Below are 24,406 nucleotides of genomic sequence, written 5' to 3'. Positions count from 1 at the left end.
AAAAGAGAAATAACTGCTTTATGTGAGCCCCAAAGCTATGCAACACTGCACCTGGCTGTTTGTCAGAGGAGTGTTATCACATGAATATTAATTCAGACATTATACTAGAAATTAATTAGCTGGTTGAGGTGCTCGGGCAGCTGCTCGGAGACTATCAGAAAGCACTGCATCACGAGCGTGTGCAACCAAGAGTAAAACATTCATCGTGAATTATGTATATACAATAGGTAATAGGTCTTGTTTTATTAGAACAGGGGAAAGTGTGCTTTAAACTGGATTGTAGAACAATGTGTAGTCTCCTATTAAACAGAGAAAAGCCCCCGGGCTAAAGTAAGCCTCCCCTCACTATAATGAGCTTTCAACGACCAGTACTTTTGACTGAATTGTGTCAGTTTATTTCGATCCATTTTATAAAAAGAAACTTGATTGAGAAGCAGCTCCCTGGGGGGTTCTGAGGGTGTTATGTCCCCTCCAGCAAATGATGTGTGTGAACAGGCGTGAGTGAAAAGCCTGAGCTTATTATTGAACTGTTTAAATGAGATCAAGCTGTTCTCTGACCTGAGGAAACTTGTGTTTCTATTCCCTGCTGGTGTCATTGTTCCAGCCTCAGCGTTGGCTGCTTAATTCGCAGTTACAGCCCAATGCCAGAGGCTCTGATAGGCTTTCAGCACCCAGGAAGAGAAGCAAGTGTGTCACCTTACAAGCGCCTCCACAGCTACAATCAGAAAGCCTGAGGAAAACCCTAACTTTAACATAGCCATTAAAGTTGGAGTGAGTCAAAAGCCCAGAGCAGTTCGCAAACCCCTCCTAAAGTTTCTCTAGAAAAATCTCTGAAATCCCGAGGAGTTACTTTTACTGTAAAACTGCAACAAAAAAAAAGGGGCCAGAAGGCCAGAGAAATGATCTTACCCCAGAGCCACAGTAGCGTCCCAGCCGAGGGGATTTGGTGTCAGCACCATCGAAGAGCTCCATGTAGTCATAGCCACAGTCCGCCTCCTCCTCAATCTCAAAGGTCTGGAAGATGAGCTCCACCCCATACCCTTTCTCAGCAGATATTACCCACTGACAGTCAGAGGCTCCGGGGTAGTTGTTGTCCCCAAACTGGGCGTGGGAGAACAGGTCCTTGGTTTTGACTTCAGCCTTCAGAGGACCACCGCACTCTGCGAGCAGAAAAGTTGAGATGAGTCAGACATACATGGTACAAAGTTGGAAAAACAGCTGCAGTGCGTATTGGTCTCTGGCTCATTTGTGGTTTTCACAGTCATCCAGATACAAAGGAGACTAAATCACGCTCTGTTGTTAAATATGAGTCATAATCATTCTCAGAAAGGGTGGTGAAATGTAATGAAAACATAACTTGCATGTGTTCAGTCCAGACACTGATTTGTTCGTAACTAACCTGATATCAACTTGATGCCCCCAAAACATGATGGTTTCAAGGTTTTATGGTAATCTGTCTTGGTTACTATTAGGTTTTCCATATAGCAAGAGGAAATAAGCGCTGTTTTAATAGCATCTAATTGTTACCTGCAGTATGGGAAGCCTCAAAGCCTTTCTTCTGCACAGAATTATCAGAGAAGAAGCGAACGAACAGCTTGTTTGCAGTCGACGTGATGGGTGGGGGTTTCTTGGTTCCACAGAAGCGACCCAGACTGGGAGCTTTTCCATCTCGCCCGTCATAAATCTCTACGTGGTCATACGCACACTCCAGATGGGCCTCCATGTCGATCTCGTTGAAGGCCTGTAGTCAAAGAGGAGCAAAGAGACCAGTTAAGAAAGTGTTAGAACATAACTTCGTTTTTCCATTAGTGACAGTTCTTGACTGCGAATAATTAAATTTATAGAAAAAACATGTACACACAAAGGCAAAAGAAAATTTGAAAAGTTAGTTAGATCTTTTTTTTTTTAATGTTGTATTGCACATACAATAAAAACAGAAGAGGGAGCCACACACATCATTGTTTCTGTTCCAGCTACTGATATCAGCACAGTAAACACAGATGTCATCAGTGGAGTTTTGTTATGTAATCGTACAAACAGAAATACAGTAATGACTGGCCAAAGGAGTTATACAGTGAGCAGGAGGAAGTGACACCTACAATTTTGATGCGGTGGCCTGGAGTGGTGGTTAGGGCCCAGGTGCAGGCCTTCTTGCTGGGATATCTATCCGGCCAGTTTGGGCTGGTAATGGTTCCACTCACGCTATTCACAGTATGATCACAGCCGGCTGTAAATAGACAACATTTAGTCAACACACAGACAAATCTGACTGCGTTCAATCAGTTTTCTACTTGGTACCTGCTCCGGCAAAAAATAAATAAATTAATAAATATTTAAGAAGAGTCTGAGAAAATGTGCAACTCCAATATATTGACAAGAATCTGAGGTCAGGTACCTTCTTTGCAGTCGTGTTTGTTCTCATGCAGCACAAAGCCGCTCCTGCACTGACAGCTGTAGCTTCCAAAAGTGTTGACACACTCGTGTTGACAGCCTCCGTTCTCCTTAGAGCACTCATCTTTGTCTGCGGGAGCACAGAGGACACAACCTTGGTGACTGTTCCCTTCGAAAAATGCCTGATGGCAGCTTAAGTGACTAAGGAGGCCTGTCAGGAGACTCACCTGAGAAGAATTGTGCTTTAAAGCCTTTTTTGGACACTGTATTGTCTGATTTAAACTCAATGCGCATGTTGTTGTATTGGGAGGTGATAGCTTCGGGTTTCTCCGCCCCACAGAACTTCCCATGCAATCTTGAATCAGCTGAAAGCCCGCTGCGAACCTCCACATAGTCATACTTACAAACCTGTGCAGAGAAACAGAGCGTGTGAAGAGGCTGGGACAGTGTATTCGGTTTTCAAAATGAAACACTTGGAGGCTTTGTTTGCGATGAAGTTGTGCAATGACAGAGAGATAACACAGAACAAACCCACCCCGCGCCGATTCAAAATAACCCCAGTGCTCACGTCATTGCCCTCAGTCTCGAAGACGTCAAAGAGCAGAGTGATGCGATACTGTGTTGGGGCGACTAGCTGCCAGATGCAGTTCTTGTTTGGGGGATACTCTCTGGGCCAACCGGGGCTGGTAATGGACCCGTTCAGCTTGGTGATGAAGCCTCCACAGGCAGCTGGACAGATCACACGACATGGGAATAGACAAGTACAAATAGTTAGCTTGATAGACCTGCGGATGTGCAGAAAAGAGAAAACATATCATCACCATAAGTCTCCACAGGAGGTTCTTCAAATGCATTGATGTCATAAACCATGCAGTGAAAACAAAAGCCCCTGTGATGTATCCTCCAATGTCCTGAATTCATCTGGATTAGTGCTTGACCTGCGTGTGACAACTCACAAAAGCTTAGCAACAGTTATGCAACGCAACATAATGAACAAACTGGTGTTACCCATTTTTGTACATTGTTTTTTTTCTGCCAACATTTCAGTGAATCATTGTTTAACCAACTGCATACATGTTTCGATGACACAGGGATTTAAAGTTATTTGATGTGGCCAAATGTTGCAAAGAAAAAAGTTACGTTTTAAAAGCAATACCACAAACTAAAAATATACTAGTTTCAAACACATTTAATGCTTCTCACTGTGTATTAATGCAGATATAATTGTCCTTAAATACCAGCTTCTTTGTTCGTACGTGTTTCCACTATCACCAAGATATGCTGCCCCCTTGTTTTACATGCAATAGAAACATCCTGTATCACTGTATTTAAAAAGAGTTTTGCGACATGCAAATATATACAGTATATTGATATGCAACATTTTTTATGTTCGACAGTTACATTTTTTGACTTTCTTCACAGGATACTAAAATGAGCTTATTTTAAGAGCTTATTTCTCTGTGATGCTGATTTGTTGGCTATTTGGTGAGATTTCACCACATTATTTTAACATAATTCTGTCAGATAGCATCCTTCCTTTCATTTGATTGATAGAAACACTGTGACGCTCATTTATGCGTGCTATCTTTGTTCTAAACACAAACTCCTTAATAAATTAAACTCTGATCTGTCAAACATAAAGCTGTATTGACAGCCGAATTCCTCTAGAGGGGGTGGGCGGTGGTTAAGTCGTCAACCAGATATTTTACAACTTGTTTACTTATAGCCAGGTCTGAAACAACATTTAGTCTGAGCTAAAAATAATGCTTGCATTGTTTGTCCCAAATCTTTAAATGCCAGTAATCAGCACAAACATCACCGTAGGCTTTATGGAATGACTGAGCTCATTGTTTTTGGATGAGTAGCACTATAAAGGGCTTTAGGGTGTAAATTCAAAGGTGAGTAGAGCTGGTGACTTGTGTCCCTGTCCTTACCCTCGCAGCTGCGCTTGTCAGCAGCCAGCTCATAGCCCGGATCACAGGCACACTTGTAGCTGCCCAGTGTGTTGACACAACGTTGCTCACAGCGACCGTTGTCCGGCTTGGAGCACTCATCCATCTCTGAAAACACAAAGACATGTTAGTACCCTGTTCACCGGCCCCCCTGGTTTGCTGGTGTACAAAAGAAACTCTTCAAAACATCCCCAAAGTGAGACAAAAAAGGGTAGCACAGAATCTAGCTGTGAACGTATAACACAATAATGTGTCACAAATGTTAACTGCTGTAATATTTAAAAGAAAACAGCCGATTGCTGGAACTTTTACAATAAGATTAGGACCCTTAATGTCTGACCTTTAAAGAAGTTTGCAGCAAAACCAGCCTTGTTGACCGAGCCATCTGAAACGAATTTCATCCACAGCTGGTTGGAGCTGGTTTTGATGTCATCTGGCTTGTCGTAGCCGCAGAATCGGCCAAGCAGGGGACTGTTTTCAGAGTTTCCATCTCGCACCTCCAGGTAGTCATAAGCACAACTGTCATGTCTTTCAATCTGAGAAAATAAGCGAGGGACATTAGTCAAAATCTACAAATAAGTTGTGTTGTTTCTATAGCGCATTAAAAACAACATTGGTGGACCAAAGTGCTGTAAAGGCAAAAAAAAGCACACTATAAAAAACAGTAAAACAATAAAAAATACAATAAATAAACACATGGCAGAGAATTATATTTATGAAAATGTTGAAAGATGTATTGATAACGTACTTCAAAAGACTGGAAGGTGAGTCCCACATGGTAGCCCTGAGCTACAGTTATCTTCCACACGCACACTTTGTTGGGCCTGTAGTCATCAGGGTAGTTGGGGGATTGGATCTGGCCGTTGTCTTTCTTCACCTCCCCACCACAGATAGCTGCATGTGACAATAAAAACAACACTGAGTTCCCTTGATCGTAATATCACCAACACATGCCTGGAAAAACCCCACCGCTCACTGTTCTGATTAATGAAGGGTGGATTAACCTCCAAACACGCAAACATACACACCAACCCTTTGCACTGTCTGGAAACAATAGAGCTTAATGTGAAGGCCGGCTAAAGTCTAATTAATGCAGTGTAAAAAGCCTGACACATCAGCAGTAGGGGAAGCCAATAAACTGGGGATATTACTGCAGCTTCTAGGCACATTGTTGGATGTGTGAGCGGCCATGCGTTCAGTCAGCTGAGCCACCTACTGGAGCAGGGTTCAGGGAGGTCGGGAGAACGGGTGCTTACCCTCATAGACTGCGGAGAATCCTTTTCCCACCCAGTTGCTGCTGCTGCGGAACTCAATCCACAGCCGACTGTCAGTAGAGATGATTGGTTCAGGCAGCTTATCACCACAGAAACGACCTGGGTCACAGGTGAGGACACAAACATGAAAAGCAAGATTTTATCATTGTGACACCTGAGATAGCTGTGAGAATCCTCTACTCAGCTTTTTACTTTACAGAGAACAAATTCAGCTGTGAGGCATTCGTGAGGTACATGAACAAAAACTATATTCACAATAAACATCTTAACTTTAGTATTTAATGTTTATTTATTAGTGTGAATACCTTGAGCTAATGGAAGTGTCATTTTGTTTCTGGACCAATCAAAAACTTGTCATGTTTTGAAATGTAAAATCTTTAGAATCAAATAATCTAATGAAGCTTTTGTTTCATGGGTTGTTACTTGGAGCCCCAGTTTGAGTACAACTCCTTAAAAACCAACCTTTTAGAGGTGCCTTCCTCCAGTATCCATCTCTGATTTCCACATGGTCGTACCAACATAGGTGACTCCGGTAAAGATCCATTGAGGTAAAGTTCAGAATGATCTGAGAAGCAAAAGATAAATTTGATACGGACACAGTTTGGACTAAAAAGTAAAAAAAAAACAAAAAACATCCAAGCACTTGGTGAAGCTTGATTTAAGGGGTTCACAGTTGACCCTGCATTTTCCACATTCAATACCTTTTCGCCTGGTGTGACTGATATCCTCCAGATGCAGTGCATGTACGCTGAGTAGCCATTTGGAAATCCAGGCGAGGAGAAGTTCCCACTGCTGTCCTGCAGACTGTCCCCGCATCCTGAGCACAGAAACAAACACACACAGACCCACACGTGAGGCCTGAGCTTTGAGCATGATGCACTGTCAACTTGTTCCTGCCTGAATAACACCTAAGCCACTCAACTCAAGCTCTCTAGCCATCAGCTCGTAGGTAAATCCCCTTAAACCTCGCTGAGCGGAGAGATACTGGAGCTGGAATTATAACACCAAATGTGAAGTACAGGACAACTCTTTCATGTTCAAAGGCACATCTGCTGATAATGTTCACACACAACCCTGTACCTCACACCCACTCATCCCCCCTACCTTCTCCAGATGACGATCACACAAAAGAAATGAGAGTCTGAGCATCCTCTGAAAATAAACGTGGCCCACTAAAAATAAACAAGCCCTCTGGAGGATGTTATGCATTATGTACATGTTGCCTGTGAAAAAAAAAAAAACTGATGAGAGGACTGATTCCAAACACAAAACACAGCCTCGTAAAACATCTGAGGAAGAAGCACGCCAAGTGGGGGAAGATGTGTTTCATTAAGACTTAGAGGAAGTGATCGAGAAACTGATGCATCTTCAGTTTTTTTGTCTACAGAACTGTACTGTCCGTTCATTCATTATTACATTTGTGTGATCTCCATTTTGAGCTGGGAGTAAGAAAACATTTCCCCTAGACTTTTCTTTCCTTCCATTAATTGTGCCACAGCGATAAAAAGTTGTGTGTAATAATGCTCGGTAGAGATGTGCCAATTACTAGCCCCTTAACAAGCGTCAGGTTCACACCGGGAATGACAGACACTACCAGGAATGCTGCATGAATGGGAGATCCGTGGATCTTTAAGGAGGTCGTTTTCCTCAAGAGCATGTGGATACTCACTACCTCATCCCCCACAAAGTGAGTCACATCATCCAGTCAGACTCTCGCTCGTGAGACAGAGAATTTTGTGAAGGAAGAGCAGATTCACGTAGGCTTAAAACTTCGGGTCATACACATAAACCAAACCGGCTGGTCCAGCTCTCGCCACGATGTTTATTCAATAAGCTTTAAAATAAGGCCAACAGCTCTGATTGTCCTGGACTGACCTGTAATTAAACTGTCTGAAGCAAAATCTATTCAGCAGAGACTGGTCACAATGTACATCTGTTAATGCAATAAATTCTGTTTACTCCAACATCCTTATATCGTCTCTCTCTCCTCTCTGTAAGCGTACACACAGTGAGTGGTTAGGAAAGGCTTATGCAACGCTCCTTAGTGTATCGTCTCACAGTTTACGTTGTACAAGCTGTGATGTGTGGACATGAGCCCTGTTCCCAACATCCTTTTCTTCATTCACTTCTTAATCACAGCTTTTCCTTTGGGTCTATCCGGGAACAAGTGATGACACACTTCCTGACCCTAGGTAGTCTTTACACTCCTCCCAGCTCGGGATTCTATGACGTTGTCACCAAAGAACCACACCACATGAAGAGTAGCTGCGTGGCTATTTCCGCACAGTGTGAGCTACATCAGGCCTCTCTGTCTCCCAGGGCGATGTTGCACACAGATGCAAAAATAGAAAGGAAAAACCCACAATACCCATAGTCTTACTGGAGCATTTGTAGAGTTTGCGTGCCTGTGCGATATCCCCTTTGCTCAGCCTGGTTCTCTGGCCGATGGGTGGTCGCACTCCATTCACATCGTAGCGTGGCAGGATGGTGTCCAGGAAAATGCCTCTGTAATTCAAGGACAGAGACTGACGTTAATGTGGAATAAAACACTGATGTGCACACAATGCTGAACCTTTTTCAAACACTGTTAGCCTACTAAACAAATCTGATCAAGAACTAGGAGATTTAAAATCAATCAGTGCATTTCAATCATAGTCACCAATTGTGCTACAATTTTTAACCTAGTAGAAAAATATATTGATTTTATTTATTTAATACTTTTTCTTTCTCCATTTCTGAATTGTGAGGATACAATCGGGTGTGTGTAGGATGGGGTTATGTCATTATTTTTCATTTCATAATAAAATTAAATCTGTTTGTTTTGACTCTTCAGATCCATTTGTCGCGGGGCTACATTGTAACAGATGTACAGTTGAATTCACTTATCACAGTCTTCTTGAGGTCAAGGGTCACACTGCAATTTTTCTGAAGTTAATGTTAATTAATTAATCATTCTTCACACACGTCTGCTCTACAGATGGACCCAAACGAGGAACTCTTCTCCAGAGTTACAGAGAATAAATTGGGAAAGGCAGGAAGGTGAACACCCGCCACACACCTTGTTTGAAGTCTAATATCAAAACTGTGAATAAAAAAACAACAACAACCAATTGCAGCAGATCAGAGCAGTTAGTCAAGGAAGAGACTTTTCATACGAGTGTCTCACTTGACACTTTGCTAGTTTATCATCTCCATTCATCTCAAGGTAATGGCGAGCAACAGCCTGGCTCCGCAGTCGTTCCCATGGTGACATGCCTATCAACGCCAGGCATGTGCAAACAGAGCTGCCTGGGCTAACAGTTTAGACTCTGCCTGCCTGCCCGACTGCCTGCCTGCATGTCTGTGAGCTTCCAGGAGCCGGTGTGCTGGCTGCTGGTGAAAAACGCTGCTGCAGCCAGTGTCAAAGCACACAAAGGGCAAACTGGCAGGTCTCTATTTGAGTTGGCACCACTCCATGCACTAGTACTAAAAAATATCTCTGGAGAGAAGGAAAGGTGGGGGCAAAGTTGTGGGTAGGGTAACACGGCTGAGACAAAAAAGTAAAGGGGATCAGCTCTGCTTGTCCCTAGGAGACACTGCAAAACATCAAGACAAGCCATGAAATCTTTCAAACAACACCCGCGGCAAAAGCCCTGGCTTCCCACGGTGATTTACTGTAAAACACAGAGCAAACACCCCGGCTAATAATGGGGTAACAAAGACAGCCACTGGCACAGGTACATGAGCCAATCGGTGCTCAAGAAAATAAAGAGCTGGGAATGACCTGTGAAAAGCTAACAGGAGCCCCTTGTCTGCTAATACAGCTCTGTGAAAAAATTCCCCAGCAGTGGCAGCCATTCCTCTGCCATGTCAGTGTAAAGCGGCTTTTATTGATCAACATGGTTACACAAAGAGTTGGAGTGTTGGATTAAATGACATAAACATACTTTAGGGCAGGCCTGCTGATTGGTGGTTCATACTGTATTACTTTAAGATCACAACTCTTGACCTGAGAGCGAAATCTACTCAATGTCATTAGAGCTGAACAGACTGTAATCTAATAAGAGATAAGCCTGTCCTCTGAAACACCTCTCTTCTTTAATTAAGCTCTTTTTTATCAACTGTTAGCTCAAAAAGTACTTTTCATGTTCTAACTGGTTCTAACCTGCTAATGAATTTATTATATGCCTTTGTCTTCCATATTCTTATTCTAGTTTTACTGTATAAATCTATTCACTAAAACCAAGCATGATGTATTTCTTGAAAAGCAAGGGTGCAGAATTATAGTCTTATTCTATGTGCAGTGCATTTTTGACCTACAGTTAGGATGCACGGGGCCAGACAGGCATTTCTGTACATTGGCCTCCACCCAGCTGCAGCCTCAGCTTAGACAAAGATTCCCTCTCTGCTTCCCAGACTCTGTTTGCCGCAGGAGCATTGCAGTTGATTCGGGAAGAGGCCCATACACTAAGAGAGTCACACAGGGCATGGGAGAGTTGGTGGGGGAGTGAAAAAATACATATACAGCTGACGAGTAAGAACAAGGGGAGAGCTAACAGCTGGTTTTCCTATCAGAGTTAGGTAAAAGAGAGTCAGGACTTACTTTTTGCTTTAACTTTTGTGTGCACATGGACTGTATTACACCAGATCTGGCTTCCTGGCCGACAGTTATTTTCCAGCTATAGGTAAAACATTTCAAAGTGACTGTTCCTATAGCTATCCTAAAGATTACCCCACATTGTTTAACTTTGTAACAGAGTCAAAGGGTCAAAAAGCCTTTTTCATACACAAAACTAATAAGGTCAGATCCTGCCCATGTCAGCAAGTCTTTCCCATAATATTTATACAACTTGATGTATAGTATGCTCACACGTTTCTTGTGTTTATAGACAGGCTGAAATGAAACCACTTTCTGTTCAAGAAGATTAAGGCGCTGAATCTTAGTAGTCAACTCCTCCCAAAAGGTCTTTTTAGGCTTTGCAGTCACCCAGCTAGTAAAAAACCCTTAAAATCAAACGCAGCCTGAGATGACTGAAGTAAGATGCTAGACTGACCAATGTTTGTCACTGGGATTTTTCCAGTTAGTATCGCTGCATGACATCACAACATCTGGAGGGACTTCCTGTAGCATAGACAGGGAGTACTAAATGAGGTCAGCTGGCGACAAAATAAAGTGCCATCATAAGTATGACACATTCACAGATCAGCTTGTTCAAACAGAGGACCCTCTATGCAGGTTGTTTCCACTGTGCAGCATTTCAATACCAGGTTTGGCTACATGCAGCTCTCCACAGTTCAGCCACTTTTGTCTATTTATTTTTTTACAACCCAAAGTCTAAGACACACACATTTGAAGTCACGTGAATCTTTTAAGGAGCCTGGGGAGGAAAACAAATGTCCACTTGTCCATTTCTTATCATAGGCAGGAGATTTTCAGGGGTTGGCCTAAATAGTGCTGCAGAGGATATTTATTAAAACACCTGAGTGCTATGACGGTGCTATAGGAAGACTTTGCAGCAGGCGTATATAAATAAATACATAAATAGAGTCCCTGAAGTGGCCTCAAAGGGCGACCACGAAGCTACTTATCATTAATGCCTCTTCAAAAGGCCATTTGGAGCATAATGAGGTGGTGCATAGTTTGAGGCAAAACTTTTACAGGAAGCTTCCAGACACACCTCGAAAGTGACGTGCAGAAACTATGTTGTGAGGAAGCAGGGCTACTGTAAGTGGGCTAGCTCAGCAGCAGGGCCAGGACTGGTGCTGCTTTACTGCGGCTGCTGGTGCAAAAGCAGCATGAACCGAGGAGAAGGGCCATAATTTGAACAGGCTGTGGGAAGGAGCTGGCACTTTCACTACTGCTACAAAAACTTGGCTTTCACTTCTCAGAGGAAAAAAAAGAAGAAAATAAAATCAAGTTTATCAGAGGTGTTTAATTTTTTATCATTTGGACACAAAGCTCAGAGCTTTTGTTTAGCTGAATGAGACAGTAAAGTGGAAAAAAACATTTATTAGGATGCAAGAAAAAAATTATGAAGCCAATACTCAATGAAACTGGAGTCGTCAGAACAAGCTGTTTTACACCAGCATATTTTTTGATCCTCCTCATTCCCAATGCTGCAATACGCATTTAAATCAAATCAAAATATTACATAATGATCAAAATAGTGCTCCCCAATCTATTTCAACCACATGGCTGTTCAAAAACATTTCAGCCAAGAGAAACTTCGGCCAGAGAAGGAGAGCCTTTTGTTCAAAATAGAGCTTTTGTAGTAGCAACATATAAATACACACTAAAGACCCACCTTTTCCCAGGAAAGACATTTCTGTCTCTTTGTACTCAAACTCTGATAGTGAAGAAACAATTCACATCCAAGACAGACACTGAAGGAACAGTAAGCCCTTTTCTGTCTTTGTGTCCTCAGGCTACGCGTTAGTCTTCTAGTGATTTATTATTGAGGGGAATTAAGTGTTTCATTCTTCTTCTCCAGCTTTGGGAATCATGCCACATTTCTCAGCAGCCTCTCAAAGACACAGACCTGGTGCATTACAGATCAATATAGTCATAAAATGATGTAAAAACAATGAGTCTCAGCAGAAATGGAAAACAATAAAATGGGTTAAAAGGTTGCAGTAGAGTGGGAAAACTGCTCAGCCTTGATCTAACACCAGTTTTTAAGTCTGGAGTGCACGCAGTGGAACTTGGCTTGGCTCCTACCTGGAGAATGTATTCCTGGCATAGTGCATGATACTGTCAAAGTCATAGACTTCTCCCAGAGAGTCCACCTCCCCCGGCTCCATCTTCAGAAAGTTATACTCTTGCCCTGTGAGAAGAGACAGGGAGAAGAACAGTTGGAACATGAAGCTGAGTCATACTGTGCAACCTTATGTATGTAAGCCAAAGGTGAAGACAGTTTTACTCCATCTGAATCATACAATGAAGCGAGAGACTCCAATAAGCCACCTGCATTAGTGCCAGTGATATTTCAGGCTTTTGAGGATGAGTAAGGTTGTAGTTGATGGTGTTTGTCCTGGTTACTGAATGTGTCATGATAAGCTTTCTGTACGCAGCTGTAAAAACACCTGGGTTCATAGAACGTGGCAGGCCTTGCATGAGCAAAAACTGGCTCACAAGTCTGTGTCTTTTTATCATTTTGTCTCTTATTTCCAATGTTGCTGTTGAGACATCTATTCTCCTACCTGGCTGAATGTTGTCCCTGATAATGCTGACATGTTCGTCTCGGTCAGGCCTCGTGTGCTCGTGCCAGAATCCGATCACATGACCCAACTCGTGCACCACAATACCAAATTTGTCACAGTTTTTTCCGATGGATATAGCCTGGGGGCCCCCTCCACGACGACCCACGTAGGAGCAGCACCTGTGTTTCAACAGCCAAATACACACAGAGACAGTGTTAACAAAGTCGAAATGTAGTGACTACATTTTATGGCTTAGTACGTGAAAAAACTCTAACAAGCGAGTCGTAACTACAGCAAATGGCCAGAAAAAGAATCATGTTCCCCAGGGGTGAAGGAGAAGCAGGAATGAGTCTCGGGCTCTATAATGTCTAACTGGCCTATATTTCATCCTGCTCTGAACATATATAATGAGTCTTTTAACGAGAACGACATTATCTTAACAGCCTCTGGTCTGTTTTACAAGAAAGCTTAATGAGGCTACCTGTCATCCACACATACAGCAATGACATTCATTCATCCGCCTGCCAATGCGAATGCTGTGAGTGAGGATGGAGGCTGGTTGGCTTCGGCGCTCCATCTCAGCGTGACATGAAAGGTTCAGTGTGGGAGTGTGGAGGACGGGCACACACATGGCTGCCCTGTGGGCCAGACAGCCGCTCTCTAATTACTGTGAGCCCAGCCAGGCTCTCCTGAGACACGCCTTGAACTTTGCACAGGACAGATGGGGACCTGCTGAATATGCAACAGAGTCAAGTATTCCCACTGCTAACCACTGCCGCCTGCATGGATAATGTCATCTCTTTTGCTCTGGAGGCCAGGCTAAAAATGGCTTTCAACAGTTGTTTAGAAAAAAAAATGAAGTTAAGTTTCATTATCTGCATCCTCTTTCGGTTAAGCTGTTTGTTTTGAATGATACCTATCAGTGGGAGAGGTTTATTGTGTGTAATGACATAATGGTTCCAGCTTGTGTTTCTAAATCTGTGAGGTTAAAACATGGGAACATTTTAGGATTTTGTGTCCCCTGGAAACCTCTCTAATACTTTCTCTAATAGCTCTAGCCTCTTTTCCCTTAAACCCTAAATTATAAGGATGTGCTGGTTCGTGTGCACCAAATGCTTTTATCTAAAAATATTTTATCATTAAACAAACAGACCTCTTAACGTCCAAACAGATTGTCAATTGTCGCTTAGCAACAACTAGAACTACAACCAGAGCTTCCTCTGAGTGTCTGTTTGAGAGGAAATGCTGAGTGGACACTAAATCTAACTTCAGTGGTAAACAAGGTTATGGAGAGGCTGAGGCTGAGTCTCCCTCTTGGGTGCAATTCTGTACATCATGCATGACACCAGTGGTCAGTGACGGATGAAGAGTAATGATAAGGCACTGGAAACATTCCTGACCACTGATTGGTCACCTCTCACAGGAGCTGCAGGGGGTTGAAATAACAGCTCACACACAGACCACGAGCAGAAAGTATCAACAATGGGGAAAGGATGCTGAGCGGAAAGCAAGGAAGAGTACTAAGACGCTAAGTAATTAGCTGCAGATAATGAAGGCTCAACAGAGGCCAACCATTGTTCAGTGTCTTCATGTGGGAGCTGAAAACCCCACTGACTCACCCACATGGTCGATACGTGAAGACAATATAGCTCTCCTCCTGCGTCCTCTCTACAAAGGTCACGCAGGTGTGCTTCTCCCAGTGCCGCATGGCCTGCCGGAATATCGCCCGCTGGCTTCCTGAATAAGATGAGAGAAAGTGAGATCAGCGAAGCTGACAAATTAGTACACACACACACACACACACACACACACACACACACACACACACACACACACACACACACACACACACACACACACACACACACACACACACACACACACACACACACACACACACACACACACACACACACACACACACACACACACACACACACACACACACACACACACACACACACACACACACACACAGCATTCTTTAGAGAAGGGGAGATTAATGAAGAGGCAGACAGCTGGAAACATTTTAAAGATAGGGCTTGTAACAAAGTCTATATTGGTTTTATACAATCAAAACGTGAACTATTTTTATGATTATAGTTTCATAGTATTTTACTTTCTTTTTTTTAAATACTTGTTTTATTTTTGTCCAATGACCCATCACAAATCAACTCACACACTGTCATTGAGAGCTGTGTACTTCTTTATTTGCTGTTTTATTTTGAGGAGTTACAAAAAATGCAAAAGCAGTTTTGGTTCATTACAGAAGCAACGCACTGTGTTCTTTTTCATTTTGGACCACCAGAGCTTAAAAATTGCTAACATACAAAGTGTTTACTTTGGATTTTCTATCATATTTTATTTGTCATAAAAACTGAATTGACTTTTTCTAGCAATGACTGTCAGGAAAAAATGCTTTACTTACCACTAAAGTTCCCACTGATGACATAGGGAATAACACCTTCAGGCCACACACGCTCAGATCTGGAGGTGGCTGCTCTTTTCCTGCGGCGTGAGCCCGGCCTGCTAGTGATACTCTGTACGGTTGATTCTGAAGAAGTGAAAATCAAGACAACAAAGAGGAATAATTTAATTCCTGTCTGACAGAATAAATGTTTCACCAGCACTTTCATAATGAGCAAATATGTTTCCTACTTTCACAGTTCCTTAGCAGATAAAAGTGACTTTTTATCCTTAAACTAAAGGACATTTTTCAGAAATTCTAATTATTACGCTCATTTAGGAAATGACTTTTTTTTCTTCAAATAACATTGTTCATCCTATTCACAAAGGGATTGCACTGAAGCTTATTCCTTTCTTCTTTTAATTTAGTTTCATCAGTTTTATGTCACTCAAATGCACGTTAATGCAGAGTAACCATGGAGACTAAGCTCCCACCTAAACCTGCTCATTATAATTAGACACATCCATATATGAAACACATGCAGTGTAATCACCCTGCTGTTCTTCATTAGGCTGCAGAACAGGCAGACCTTATTTTGAAGCAACTACTGTTAATTAAAGTCCTTCAGATATGAACCCATTTCACAGAAATGTTCACAGTTATAACAAAGAAAACAGCATGCATGTTTTTAATGGTTTTGATTGATGAAATGAATGATGCAGCTTTACTGGAAAATAATATACATTTTCCATACAGTGACATTACCCCTTCAATTCTGAATCAGCCTTGAATGTTAAGCCTGAGGTCAATAAAGTAACACAAAGAAGTTTTAAATGGATTGGATTCTATTATTTCCATGAAGCTGAAAAGTTAATAAAACAGTTAGATATCATCCTGGTCTATCTCAGCGAGGACTGCATTACTTCAGCAGACGTGAAAAGATGCCTCAGCAGGTAAACATTGATTTTCAGCAGGACGTGTTGACAAATACAGAGACAGCATTAGCTTATAAACCACAGAAGTCTGAAGTGTTTACAACAATGTTCCTAGCCTGACCTTTAAAGGGACTAAATGCTGACTTCTGATTATGTATGCTACCTTACATCACCCTTTCTTACACACTGTAGACTACTTCTCCTTATAAGGTAGGATATGTTTTGTTTTTCAGAAATAACTGAAGCAGTCTGATTATTGAGGCTGAACACTTTTGATGTTTTTTTTTTTTTTTTTTCATTCTTGTACTTTAGGAACATCACACATGTGATTGAACCGATTCATGATGTACATGCAAAGACATTTTTTAATTACTTACCAAATCATATGGCTTGAGCTAAACATGTTTATGTGCTTGGAGGGCTTGGCATCTGCAGATTCTTTCCACATAAAGACCCAAACATCTGATCTCACTCAGTTTGAAGGAGATAAATAAATCTGTCAGTGTTTCACTTTAGTGAGAACCTGCAGTAACCTATTGTACACTGATACAAGAACCTAAAAAACAATATAACAATTCATTCAGTGTTTATTTGTACAGAGCCAACTATGAAGCAAGTAAACGCTTGCTCCATACGCTACGCATTACAACACTTACAGCCTGTCCCTCGATAAGCAATGTCTCCCAAATAGATCATGAGTGCATCATTTAGCATTAAAACAAAATGTCTGTATGGTAACCATTGAAAAGCTTTATATTAATGCTGCAGACTTAATCATGGAGCTCTCTCTTAATATGTGTAGAAGAGGGAAATAGGAGGTCTTCACTTCAACATAATTACTAACATATCAGCACATGTGTTTTCTCTCCTTCACAGGTTATGTACATTTATGCAATATAAGTTTAAGTCTAATGCTAATGCTAACTGCACAGGTTTAACCTGTAATTATGTTTACTCTCAGTCACATAGGTGGGCTGTAAATCTTGTTTGGGGATTATTGTATACAGAGGGGAGGGGGACAGTCTATCTATCTATCTATTTATTGTATAACTTCACCTGGATGACCTGATAAAAGACAACAAGCCAAAACATGCTGGTTTCACAATAAACTTTATCCTAAAAGTGCCAAGGCGGAAACAAGAAAACAAGTACATTTAGTTTTTAGTACATCCAGCAGCACAAAGGTTGCTATTCCATTACAACACAACCAGCCCTCATCTTTTTTTCCTTTTTCTTTTTTTTAAATAGATTTGATTCAGATGTAGGCCACAGTTCGCGGCAAAGTTCCTTTTCTGCTTGGACAATGTGTTCTGCTGAATTTCAGCCTGCAGAGATCAATTAGCATGTCTACACTTGTGCATGTGTTGAGGAAAAGTCTGATAACAGCCAAATCTCCTCAGCTAACTGATAAGAAATATCGCTGGAGAGACAAACTCGCAGAAGATGTGTTAATTACAGCAACATGATTAAATCTACAGCAGTCATTCTTATTGTGGTAGGGAATGCTCATAGGTTGAGAGATTTCATTATCATTTTTCTGTTGGCATTATTTTTTTGGAAACCAAATTACCCAACTGTTTTAATAATGTAGGGAAGACAGGAAGAGACACGACCGTGCTGAAGTATTCTTATTGACTTTGCGATCATTAAATGCACTCAATAACCTGTTCAGAGATCAAATCAATTTTTAGAAATAATTGTATACACCGTCTGAATCCTAAGGCTCATCTTAAGTCTTTGTTCCAGAGGTCACTATTCAGTCTGCAATCAGTCTTCCTCAGTGGGTACTTTAAGTACAGGTCTAAAGTATTTTTAATCCTCCAAATCTCTTTTTACCCCAACATGCTCATTAAATCGGATGAAAAGAAGCTAACTGAAACCATTCAAGCACAGACAACAACATGCAGGCTCATGTTGGTTCATGCTCACCTATACTTTATAGGACTGCAAAGACTGTTAGTTTCTGTTGACTCACAGCTGTCGCTTAAGTACTGCTTTTCATTTGAGAACATTTTACAAAGCCTAGAAATGACAGTCCCACATGGTGGTACAGGTGTAGCGATGTGCAGCACAAACATTACAGCTGTCAAACTTTAAAAAGAGCTAATCAGAAACCTAACGCTTTTTATCTGACAGGTGCCAACATCAACTTTCAACTGTAGATGACATAGCACTTCGGACAGTTAAACAAAGTCTGTGTCCAGAAAGCTTCGTTCAACAGGCCACATTTCCTCTTACATTTTTTAAAAATGTTTTTCTACCATATTGAGGAGTTTTCCCCCTTCTTGTTTTGTTCTTGAAAGGAGTGTTGTTACCTGGGTCTGTGCGATTAACTGTGTGGACAGTTCTCTGAGCCAAATCTATGATTCTGTCCACTTTGAACATTCGGAGGTCCTCTTCATCCAGAGCTATGTCTCCCAGAAAGGCAACTGAAACAGACAAACAGAGATGGCAGATGTCAGAAGAATGTTTGAAAACTGCACAATATGGAGCATCGTTGTGAGAAAGACAGTTGCCTCAAGCTTTTCCTGCCACTCAGACAGAGTAAGTCTGAATAGAGGCCAGGTCAACACACTTACAGACAACCTGAAGCATGCAAAACCAACTCATTTACAAATCTAAACGTCATTCTTTTCCTAAGTTGTTGTTTTTTAACCAGTAAATTGAGAACGAGACATGAAAGTGCAGCATGTCGGTCTGGAAAAACAAAAGTCCTTATAAGGAGCATTTCAGTCCTTATGAAGACTGTAATATAAGCAACATATTGCAAATGGCTTGTGAAAGTTTGTGCAATACACAAAAGGTTTGAACTCAGAAACCTGCCCCCTGATGTGAATAATTAAACCATGTTCAATCCAGATGTTACAAAAATAAAAAGAGTCACGCTGTGTGCTCTGGCGCCTCTGGATAGTTAATGAGAGCGATCATACTGTATATAATACTGACACTGCCTACATGGAGTAATAGAGTAAAATAGGGCACCTTGAACATGTAAAAGGTCCTTAATGAGGCCAAGGAGAGAGAAAAAATAACCAAACAGTCTCACTTTATAAGGAATGTGCTTTATGGGATTCCATGCTATATGCCTCATTTCTATCAAGGATAAGCTCTGAGTCCTCTTACTTTTACAGGCTTTTAACACCAACACGACTCTACAGTTTATGGCCAGGTTTGTATGCAGCAGTGGCGAAGTGTGTGTGTGTGTGTGTGTGTGTGTGGGGGGGGGGGGGGTTGAAGTAGGCAGAGATGGGGGAGAAGGGCAAAGAGTTGGCATTGTAATCCCTGTCTGAACAGAGGACGACAGCGAGAGAGAGGGATGGGAAAAGAAAGAAAGAAGGGACATCCTCTGGTCCCAAACCACAGCCCCGAGAAGGGAAGACAGATGTGGAGCAGAGACAAAATGAGAGCCTTCTGGATGTGTGTTTGGAGGTTAGTGTGGTGAAGCAGAGACAGACGTAGAGGGGTCGGAAGCCAAGGGACCCACTCAACTGTAGATTTAATGGTGGTGATTTAAAAGTTGCATTTGTTAACCATCTTAATCTTTAAACCTTTTTAGTGTCAACCTGACACAAGAAATATGTAGATCAACTTCTCTACCTCTTAAGTGTAGAAGGGAAACATTCAGGGAAAGGCTCTTTTATATCTGGAACTGCTATAAAAGTTTGACAGAGGTCTGAGACAAGGGAATATGGAATAAAAGCACAACAGAAACAAAGACCAAAAAAAAACAATAGTTGGCATGCATGCATCTCCATTCACTGGAAGAGTATGATTGAAACAATCTGGAGTCGGCTCCGGTTTAGAAAGGCCCGTCTTCCACCCTGCAGGTCGTAGAGGTTGCGGCAGAACGGCTTTGTTTGGGATTACAGGATAATGACAGCAATAAGAAAAAGGTGTAGATCACTGATGGCATGACAGGGCACGCACAGAGGACAGGTTTAAATTCCAGAGGTCAGAGGGATCCTTTAATTTGTGCTCGCAAAACACACTAATTCCCTCAGACTTCATCCCTGAGATACAAAACAGAGCACTCACAATCAGCACTCACACTGACAGCCATTGCCAAAAACACTGCTGATAAGAAGAGGCTTCCAGATGTCACGCAGTGAAGGATGGATGGGGAGGGGGGGGGGGACTACAGGACAGTATTCTCTTTTATCTTCACAATTTTATGATTGATTCTCAGAACTGCACCAGAGTTCAACAGAACAGGCAGTCCTTCAAACAATTAAATCCAAGTTGCTGTCATAAAATAACGTAAGGGAAAAGAAGAAGAGATCAAAACAATTCCATGAAACTTTTTTTTCCTTCGTACTGACTGAGGAGAAATGAAGTAACACTTGGACGAGATTTCTTTACACGTGCAGTGTTAATTTGCTCGTATTAGTAGTTTTATGTGCGGCCTGTGACCAAATAACAAGGGCAGGCTTTCTCCCATCCCCATGAGGTTCACAGAGGGCTGAGCTCTCTGCCCAAATCTCCACCGCTGTGCTGAAGGCAGGCCCGGCTAATCCACAGTGTCATTGTTCTTAGACAAGAGCAGAGATTGAAGTGAGCAAATGCACGGCCCGGCGGCATTAGGACTCATTTCCCCCGGGCACAGCGATCGTTCTGGAGACGCTGTTGCAGGTTTTATGGAAAGACTCATAGGGATTGTGGATTAACCCCCTTGTCTCTTGGCTTTAATTATCCACAGACACATGGTTTTAGGGAATCTTTTGTACACAACTCCAGGCTGGGATTGAGGGCAGGCTATGAAGAAAGGTGATAAACTCATCTAGATCTGCAGCTCTGTACTGATATGACACAGGGAGACTCGTGTGGTAGTCCGTAGATTAAAAACTCAGTGATTGCGGCAGATGGCAAGTGATCGCCATAGTCCAGGGTAGCATCTTGTTCCAAGCATTGTTCATTACCTTAATTACAAAAGCTGCACTGTAGAAATAACCATGCTGAATAGTTAAATCACAGGGTTTTTAGTAACTGAGTAGTTCATTTTACCATTTTGCATCAGAGAAATCTAGGAGAAAGATGAAGCGCAAACCTATATGTGTGTCCATATAACACAGATTTATGAAGATGTGACAGATATTTTGATGAAACGATGGAATGAAAATGCCCCCCCCCTTCATTAATTTTTTTGAGTTAATCTTAACACTATAATCCTCCTCATCTAAAACCCCCCCATCTATCAGCCTATCCAGTCAGATTACACATGAGATCTCAATCAAATTAATCCCATTGATTCATGTAATGCCCTATCCTCGACCTCTGTGGTGTCAAATACTCCAGGACTATTCCCATAAATCTCCTTCTGTGGATACCAGACCACGACATCTGCCACTGAAACCTGCACAAACATCAATACTAAGCCTACGCAGACACTAACACCAGCCTATATTTAGCAGTCCAGCTCGGCTAAAGGCCTCGATTTACTCCTTGCTGTGCTTATAGAGACGTTTCAAACAAGCTTTCTCTATACAAGACCTAATGATGAGGGATGAGAAAGCTTGGCCAATATGTAAGCCTGGAATGCATCACAATACCCTGGCACCGCCTTTCACAGCCTGTGTTTGGAAACAAACCCTGCATTTGAATTCCAATAGAGGCCAATAGTGTATTGCGTTAAGGTGATTACCATGAGATGACATTGTGAGTATCACTTTTCAGGTTTCATTCTGTAGCAGCCCTGCACGCTGGCTGCTGTGGTCAATGTCCCTACAAACACGGTGAGTTTATATCTGGATTTAAAAAAGCAGAAAAAAATGTTTGTGAGACGAAAATTAAACACACTATACCGAGGAACGATGAATTGTATTATGCAGGACTCCCATGCTACCTCTGTCCTTCTATGATGTTATTTTTACAGCACATACTTACCTCCATATTTCCTAAAACTGCAATTTGAGTCCGAAGCAGTCTCTACTCATTTCAAAAAGTGAAGTGAGGTATAATTAGAATAGACAATCTGCTCAAGTCTCAAGCTACAGGCCTGAGATTTGAGTAATTATTTTCAAATAAAAGAACTGAAGTCTCACCAAGACACTGAGTCATTGTCAACACACAGCAGCTTCGATCTGAGTGACAAAAGAAGAGCCAGATGCAAAGGGCACACGGCAAGATGCTGCCTCCCCTTTAACATTTCACACTCCATCAAGCCCATTAGAAGATTGGATTTCCCAGCTCATCTGTGCCTACGATTACTGATATACCATACTGCCAGTCAAACCCCCTGTAATGACTCATCAGCTCAGCAGCCATTTGTTTCTTTTCATGTCAACAACACGCAGCATTTGACCTCATTACAGGGATAAATAATTCATCACTACTCAGTCTCTACTGCAGGGGTTTTCACCTTTCACAAAACTCAGTTTGACCTTCCAGACTTCTCTGGACAGCAGAATCACTCATACAGCCTGGTGTGAGGAAAGATCAGGCTTTCTCAGAACAGATCCCCAAAGAAAAGTTTCAATGAGGTCGTTGACAAACTAAATCTGGTAGATTTCCTCCAACTTCAACCCCTTCCCATAAATAAAAGTTATCTGCAGTGGGGGGAAAAAAGCACCACATGTAGAAAAACAGGACAGAAAAACAAAGAAGCATGAAGATTTTTTTTTAGATGAAATAAAATGTAAGTAATGAAGAAGTGGCTATTAAACTGCTCATTATTGAAGGCTAATTGGACGTTTAAAGTAGCTCTCTCTAAGCGTTTCTTAGACTCTGCCCCCAGACTTTGTTACGATGCAATGCAAGATTAGTAATTACTTAGCTCTGACGACAAACATTGCTCCAACTAGTGCAGCGAGATCCGGCCATAGATCGGCTACCTAATCGCCTGAACCCTGCGGAGAGAGAAGTGGCAGGGGTCCTCTAATGTAAGAAAAACACCCAGTGTGGGCTCACCTATAGAGGCTGAAATCCATGATAAAGGCAAAGCAGCAGGTTAAGTCGTTTAAAAGCCGTTTAAAAGCCCAATCATGAAGTTCAACAGGCAGCCCCATCACATTAGTCTGAGCAAGACTAAAAGGAGGACTAAGGAGGTTGGCCATATTTCCAAAAATCAAATGAACAAAGATACATTGGTAAAGCAAACCTCATAGTTCAGGCACTGACTCATGAAAACCCAACTTGCTTAGTGTTCAAATATGCATGTGGATGCTTTTAAGCAGAGGATTGTTTAACATCTTAACATCATTTTATAAATCTCTCATGCTACAAAAGTGCCTGTCTGCTAAATAATCCTAATGTACTCTGCCACAAAGGCTTTTCAGAGGCTCTTAGCAGCAAGTGAGTGACACTTCAGAGAATTTAAAACAACGCACTTAATAAATAGAAGCTTTGAAACTCAATCCTAAAAAAAGAACCCATCTGTTGTCATTTAAATGACAAAATCCCATCAGGCAAAACATTGTACCTTTAAGTCAGTCTTTCTCATGTGGAGAAGGAGGGAGTGAAACACTCTTTATATGCAGCTAATAGAACACTGCAGATAACCTGCTAAGCCCCCCTCATGAATGGGCTGCTCTCTCGTCACCTGAGCTGGTGTGGCACAGTCAGACTGGCCTGCTCTGCTTTCCCCTGGCACGAGTTGAATGACCTACAGTCTGTGTGAGTTGTAAGAGCCAACCAGAGCAGAGAAGAGGAGCGCCGAGGGCCAAGAGAGATGAGGAAACCACCCGCTTTAGAGAAGACAAGAAAAGAAGGCTGTGTCCAGGGTTGACCTGTCTGCAGCCGAGGCCACAGCAGCTCCCAATTGCCCTTTGGGATAAATAAAGTTGTCTAAGTCTAAGCACAGGAGCTGAATCACCAGAAAAAGAAAAAATTCTGTAAACAACACCTAAATAAACAGAGAGAGAGAGAGAGAGAGAGAGAGAGAGAGAGAGAGAGAGAGAGAGAGAGAGAGAGAGAGAGAGAGAGAGAGAGAGAGAGAGAGAGAGAGAGAGAGAGAGAGAGAGAGAGAGAGAGCGCGAGAGAGAGAGAGAAAGAGAGAGAGCAGAGAGCTGTCAGTGAACTACTTCAAAATAAAGCATTTGTTCGCCTCAAAACACACCCTGCTCTCATAACTACTATTTAAGCAGAACAGACAATAAACTCAACTGGTTCTCATCCATTTTTCATTATGAAATGAGGGGATCTGATCTCAGCATGCTGCTAGGGTCCTAAATTACTTCCTGGGAAGCTGCCAAGTCTGGAGTTCTGCAAACTCAGGAATTTTCCACTGGTTAACTTCCTAAATAGATGGCATTACTTCAGTGTTATTGCACTGCT

The 24,406-nt window shown here is 42.0% G+C and overlaps 1 protein-coding gene across 2 annotated transcripts in view; it reads right to left on the bottom strand.

The window, feature by feature from the left end:
- bmp1a (bone morphogenetic protein 1a) overlaps positions 1-24,406 on the bottom strand; it is a 28,813-nt gene that overhangs the window by 1,819 nt on the left and 2,588 nt on the right. Inside the window, exons 2-19 of one of the 2 annotated variants that reach the window (XM_079354227.1) lie at positions 18,454-18,567; positions 15,225-15,350; positions 14,416-14,533; positions 12,797-12,975; positions 12,315-12,420; positions 7,998-8,122; positions 6,319-6,434; positions 6,080-6,182; positions 5,600-5,716; positions 5,092-5,237; positions 4,684-4,879; positions 4,326-4,451; positions 2,927-3,120; positions 2,619-2,799; positions 2,396-2,521; positions 2,100-2,227; positions 1,528-1,741; positions 910-1,160 (exon numbers count right to left, since the gene is read on the bottom strand). In XM_079354227.1, coding sequence (XP_079210353.1) covers positions 910-1,160; positions 1,528-1,741; positions 2,100-2,227; positions 2,396-2,521; positions 2,619-2,799; positions 2,927-3,120; positions 4,326-4,451; positions 4,684-4,879; positions 5,092-5,237; positions 5,600-5,716; positions 6,080-6,182; positions 6,319-6,434; positions 7,998-8,122; positions 12,315-12,420; positions 12,797-12,975; positions 14,416-14,533; positions 15,225-15,350; positions 18,454-18,567 — 2,666 coding nt within the window. The remainder of the gene's footprint in view (positions 1-909; positions 1,161-1,527; positions 1,742-2,099; positions 2,228-2,395; positions 2,522-2,618; positions 2,800-2,926; positions 3,121-4,325; positions 4,452-4,683; positions 4,880-5,091; positions 5,238-5,599; positions 5,717-6,079; positions 6,183-6,318; positions 6,435-7,997; positions 8,123-12,314; positions 12,421-12,796; positions 12,976-14,415; positions 14,534-15,224; positions 15,351-18,453; positions 18,568-24,406) is intronic. The other variant, XM_079354226.1, reaches the window with a different exon arrangement.

This window comes from Symphodus melops (assembly GCF_947650265.1).
Source record: "Symphodus melops genome assembly, chromosome: 1".
Lineage (NCBI taxonomy): Eukaryota > Metazoa > Chordata > Actinopteri > Labriformes > Labridae > Symphodus > Symphodus melops.
This window is presented reverse-complemented; position numbering and strand designations above follow the sequence as displayed.